We start from the raw sequence: 6,128 nt of genomic DNA, 5'->3' as shown, positions 1-6,128 counted from the left end.
TTATTATTCATATTTTACGTAAGTTTCACACTTTGACAATCTGACTTTTTGATTTCTTCTGTTTGAATGCAAAAATGTCTTTTTATACACCGATGTCTATTTCACAAAGTACATTGAGTAAAACAGTACTCTATAATTAGGTAAAAATATAAAAAGGCCATAGTTATATAATGAGTATGAGTACAAAAAGGATAGCATTTGTTTCAACATCAGTTATATATACAAAACGTTTATCTTATTTATATGAAAAAATGTACAGTATATACACAAGCTAGCTGGCGAGTACTACATAACTAAAATATGTACTAATGAGTTCCAAGTGGAGGAGATGCAGGTATCACAGCGCAAACCATGCCCTCAAACCTACAAATCCACTGCTACTTCCTCATTTCTTCTCTGCAAACACAGAAACAATATTATACACACAACCTAATGTGTTAAAAATGTTGAACTCCAGTTGTTTTCCTATAAGGATATTTTTTAAAACGAAGTTCACCAATATGAAATGAAATAATGAGTTTATTCCTCCACAAAAATATGGTTTTACACAATGTAGATTCAACGAATATAGACTGCCACTTCATCCAGTAGTGTGGCAGCACAATAATACAAATTGACCTTTGCTATACAATTTATGTTATTGTCTGAGAGCAATAAAACATATTATTATTATTATTACCTGGATGCTATGTGGTGGCCGCCGCAATGACATGGACCTGACTTTCCCTTGCTGCCATTATACACCTGTCCTGGGGAGAAGGGCTCAAGTCTTGGATGAGAATCACCTTGAAGTCCTACCGCACACAAAAACATTACATTATACTGGGGATACTAAAATTGGTCTCTCAATTCTGAATTTAATACGGGTCCCTGTACAATTCGTTACTGAAATATAATAATTTAAATGGTTTTGTTTTGTTCTTTTCAAATTGTTCCACAAATTGATCTTTTCAAAATGACAACAAAAGCACACTGATGCTTGTACAATCAGATAAGATTGTTGCAGTATGCACTGTCTGCCGCTATCAGAGTCCGTACCTCGAGTGGAGGACACAGCCGGGATGTACTTGGAGAGACGCACCAGAGGTAGTGGGAGGTAGCCATTGATGAGTGGCATGACATCCAACGTCACGGACTGCCTCTCACCAGTCTCAACGCTGATCACCCCTGGAAAAAATTCACTACAAATTATTTTAAAGTCCTTTTAAATTGATTAGGGGAGAGAATATGCTAAAGACCCCCATAGGCGCCACTCTTTTTGTTAGCCTTAAACATTTTTCCGTTAAGAAATTTGTAGATTTACAAAGTATTAAAGATATCTTATATAAGAAGTACAACAAATTTACATGAGGAAAATAGAAGGTACTATTTTAGAAACTTATTTGTACAAATTCCAAAACCAAATTTTACATTTTTAAACATTTTTACAGCTTTAATGCACCACGGTTTTTAACATAATTTCTCTTAAAATAAAACAACAAGGTACGTTTTTGATTTTTCAAAGAGTTTAAAAATTTTTTATTTACTTTAAGTAACGCTGAGCGTTTTATAAAAACAATAGAATACTTTTTGTTGCTATTTAGCATTTTTTTCCTAAGGCATTCTTATTTATTTTATGGGGTACATTTATTAGTATAAAGCCAACTTTTTTCTTTTGACTATTATTATTTGTTTTTTTTTTTGTTTTTTTTGCATATTAGAGGTTGTTTTCTATCAACTAAAAAGTTATTTTCGGTTACATACTGTGTGGTAGTATATTTCCATTAACTGAAAATTGATAAATATCTGTGATCAAAGAAACCTTTTATTTACTTGAAGATAGTTTTACTGTATATAATATAAGTGTACAGCAATAAATTTAAATTTATTATTATTATTTAATACTGCTACAATAATTTTTTGAAGCAAACTTTTTTCTTTCTTTTAGTTCCGAGTACGCCGTTTGGCTTTTTCTTTTTTTGTATGAGAAGTTTTATTTTCAAATGAGCCTTTGTGCTTACAGGATATTTCTAATTATTTCACACTTTATTTTTTTAAAAACACTTATTTAATATATTGTTACTATTTAAAACATATTATTTTAGATGGTAATAAAGCAGCTTTATTTTGTAAATACTATGTAATGTGTGTAAAAATATGTGTGTGAATTAAATTTCATTTTGAATTTGAATGCAAAAAATAAAAAAATGTATCTGGAAAAACTCTAGACTATGGCTGAGAGAATTTAAATTCTATTATTACCACGATTTTTATACCATCCCTTTTTCAATGGTATCGAAATCAGGTGAAAAGGCCGCAGTATCAAGAATCCTCATCAATACCACTCACCATTGAATGATTTACGTTTGCACTTACTTAACGCTTCTGTAGAACCAGACCTTTGATTTAGTGTTATAAATGTCTGGGCTTAAGCCTAGTTTGGGGGATGTTGATCTGAATAACAAAAAAGTCGATTTTTTTGTCAATTATTGTTTGTAACATTCCGCACCTTTGTTTATACTACGATTAGACATCAAAAACAAAATTAAATAAAAATAATATACAATCCTAATAATATTATAAATGCGAAAGTGCCTTTGTTTGTTTTTACTTTCGTGCGTAAAATATTTAAACTGATTGTGTCGTAATTTCACATTGACATTTTTAGTGTCCCTGGTATGAATATAGGTCTATTCTTATTTCAAAAATCCCTCCAGGTCTATAAAGTAACGAAAAAATCCCAAACCTGCTCTCTAAAGTTGAAATATTAATTGAAAGAGCCTGTCAAATGTAATCAACTGTCCTGTAAAAAACATTGTCTTTTGACAGCACAACCATATGTTTAATTAATTTAACCACTATTTTCAATTTGTTTAAATGAATAGTGTAGGAGATAGAACAAACTTAATAGTAAACATTCTTATTTCAACCTTTTCTTCAACTGCTGTTGAACACAAGAGTATGAAAATATCCAGATAAAAAATTTAAAGCTTTAGTAAACATAATATGCTTTTAACAGTACACTTTAGCAAACATTAACCCTCTCCCGCTCGCAAGGCATGAATCGGCACGGCCACCACATAGCCACTGCAGCTTAAACGGCACAGATCGGCACGCACTGCTTTATCTACTAGAGCCGATAAGTGCTGCTCTCGAGTAGCAATATGTTGTACTACTACGGGTTGTTTGCTATCAGGAGACCAATCACTTTACTTTTACAGTAGATTTATTCCATTATTTTGCTATTTGTATTAGTTGTGCGGAAACAATGGCGGGTTGTAGTCGTACACTGCGTGACAGTGAAATCGATCTCGTTATTAGTAGTGATTGAGACGATTCAAGTGAGTGTAGTGATGTACCAGAGCTTTGTGAAATTGTTGGTGGCATTGAGAATGTAGTTCGGAGTGATCACAGTGGCAGTGATGGTGAGCCAGACAATGACCTTCACCAAGTAACTGCGCAACAAACAACCCGGCACCCAGCTGTCCGGGTGCCCCCTCCCTGGTCTCGTACAGTCAACTTCATTGAACCAATATATAGTAAAATAATTAATATATATAATTATAGTTAATTACAATGACAGAACGTGTGTAAGTTTGAGGCGCCGCGTATTTTTACCGAGCGCAACCAGCAGAGCGAATTAATTGAGGTTAGAAGCACCGTGAGCGCCTGGAAACAATGCGAGCGGGAGAGGGTTAAGAGTCAGTACATGGTCAATACTGTAAACATGCAGATATAAAAGACAAAGTTATTATCCAATCTTCACTATAAATTTAAAGACTATTACGAAATCTACCTTAGATATCTTTCGACAGAAGAAGGCTTCTCAGAGCTGTATGTATATACAGGGTTGCTACAGGAGTCCAATAATGAAATTCCCTGACTTTTCCCTGATTTCCAGACCAAATTTTTTATTTTTCCCTGACTTTTTTCGACGCAATCCCCAGGGGTTTTGGCAATTAACGGGTGGAAAAAAAGCGGTGTTGAGACTAACAGGGTGGCAAATATAAAAAAGCAAAAAATAAAGTGAACACAGTTTAATACGTACAAAAAGATTGACTTAAATGATCTTTTACAACACAGAAGTAAAATATGCGCCGCGTCGTCTGCAGGCTTGGACTCGGCGCGGCGGCAGTAAGTTTATTTGTGTAAAGGGATTTTATATTTTTCCCTGACCAACGTCGAAATTCCCTGACTTTTCCCTGACTTGAGACCGGATTCCCTGACTTTTCCCTGATTTCCAGTCCTGTTTTTTTTTCCCCTGACTTTTCCCTGACTTCCCTGATTTCCCTGACCTGTAGCATCCCTGCAAAAAGATTGACTTAAATGATCTTTTACAACACAGAAGTAAAATATGCGCCGCGTCGTCTGCAGGCTTGGACTCGGCGCGGCGGCAGTAAGTTTATTTGTGTAAAGGGATTTTATATTTTTCCCTGACCAACGTCGAAATTCCCTGACTTTTCCCTGACTTGAGACCGGATTCCCTGACTTTTCCCTGATTTCCAGTCCTGTTTTTTTTCCCTGACTTTTCCCTGACTTCCCTGATTTCCCTGACCTGTAGCATCCCTGATATTATAAACTAAACTATAGATGAATGTAAATAAAATATGTGTTTTATTGTTTTGGTATTGGTAATAGTGTACTATTACTGGTAACAACAGTAAACTGTTGACAAAATAAAATTGAATGGTATGAACTTCATTTCGCACTTGTCAGGAACGTTTGAATCCATGTCCTTCAGTGAGAAAGGCGTGGAGTATCCGCCATATGACTATTCGACGTCCTTCACTATTCAAGGAGAAAGGAATCGATCCTGCTGCTATTAGTCCTACTAGCCTGAAAATAAACATTGGCTTATCGTATGAGATCCCAAAGTGTGAGCATCGGTATCCATGGGTTTGTGAGACGTCTCACCAAAACGAAATCAACAATACATTTTATAAAACCACATTTCAATCCCTTACCAGCCAATTTGAAATACATTAAACTACTGTATTATTTACACAAAATAAATTGTACTTTGATTTTTTTGTAAATGAACTCGTTAGGTTGTGCATTTGGCACCACCAGGAACACAGTAAGGGAGCTGCGGGGCTTAAACATTTGAGAACTCCAATAGCAAATGTCTTGTAAAACTGAATGTTTTTGTTTAGGAAGCGGCCAGATCGTTGGAAAATTCATTTCCACTAATTTCCGTATCTTAGTTATTTCATGTTTGTGAATTAATGGACGTCTGGATCTTTAACTCGTTTTTCCTTCTTTTTATTTTTTGTTTGCTCCTCTTGTTTTTTAAAATATGTTTTTGTGGTGATGACGTTATTAGTGCATCCTTGCAAGGTTTAGGACCTTTATTAATCACTTTACTCTTGGGTATAGGTGCAAGCCATATATCTTACGCCGAGACAAGCGCTCATTTCAGTAATTTTCTTTAGAATTCGATCCACATGAACCCGATGGCTCTGCTTCCGCTAAATCCTTTAGGCTTGATAGGTATCGTTGGATCTTTTAGCTCAGCACATTTATACTAGAAGTAATATAAATTTTGTTTTCTTGGATGTTGGAGGAACTCAGTAGTGCTTATTTGTATCAGATCTTTGGAGTAGAAGTAGAGTCTACACCTTGTTCAGAAAACATGGCTTTTGAGTGAGTAGAATCAAGAGCAAGCAAGTTGACCTTTTACCCTGACATTTCTCTGATGCTTCTAAGCTAAGATGATATTCAAGCTATGGTACAAAATCTACACCAGAAAACTCTTCTCAATTACAGAGAAAGATACCTGTAACCCTGAACCTATTGACGCTATTGTGCCGTTGTGACACAGATATTCCTTTCCAAATAGCTTACAAATTGATCAACTGGTCTTTCATTGTGGAGCATCTACTGACGGATAGCTTAGCTGTTTTCAAAGCACCAAAAAAGGTTTTGTCGAAGGCTGAAGCTTGTGAGATATGTCTGATGGTAAGCTCAAAACGGGCGGGATCAGCAACTTCAATATTTTTGATGAAAGAGTTGTGACCAACTACAATTAAAAAGAATAGTTCTTCCTAGTTGGCTTGGTGTTCTCAATAAAAGCCATACTGTGAACAAATTGGACTGAATCCATCCTGAGGGATGGCATCGGCCTATGGATCCCGTTAGCGCAACCTTCA

General features: G+C 35.4%; 1 protein-coding gene across 1 annotated transcript in view; it reads right to left on the bottom strand.

The window, feature by feature from the left end:
• Nucleotides 1–213: 213 nt before the first annotated feature.
• Nucleotides 214–6,128, bottom strand: part of LOC124371893 (trafficking protein particle complex subunit 10-like) — a 78,915-nt gene continuing 73,000 nt past the window's right edge. The window contains 4 exon segments of the mRNA XM_046830261.1: nucleotides 214–396; nucleotides 680–725; nucleotides 727–794; nucleotides 1,039–1,167. Of these exon segments, the coding sequence (XP_046686217.1) occupies nucleotides 687–725; nucleotides 727–794; nucleotides 1,039–1,167 (236 nt within the window). The 3' untranslated portion in view covers nucleotides 214–396; nucleotides 680–686.

The sequence above is a fragment of the Homalodisca vitripennis genome, unplaced genomic scaffold, assembly GCF_021130785.1.
Source record: "Homalodisca vitripennis isolate AUS2020 unplaced genomic scaffold, UT_GWSS_2.1 ScUCBcl_2207;HRSCAF=6729, whole genome shotgun sequence".
Taxonomy (NCBI): domain Eukaryota; kingdom Metazoa; phylum Arthropoda; class Insecta; order Hemiptera; family Cicadellidae; genus Homalodisca; species Homalodisca vitripennis.
Note: the sequence above shows the minus strand (reverse complement) of the source record. Positions and strands in the feature narration are given on the sequence as shown.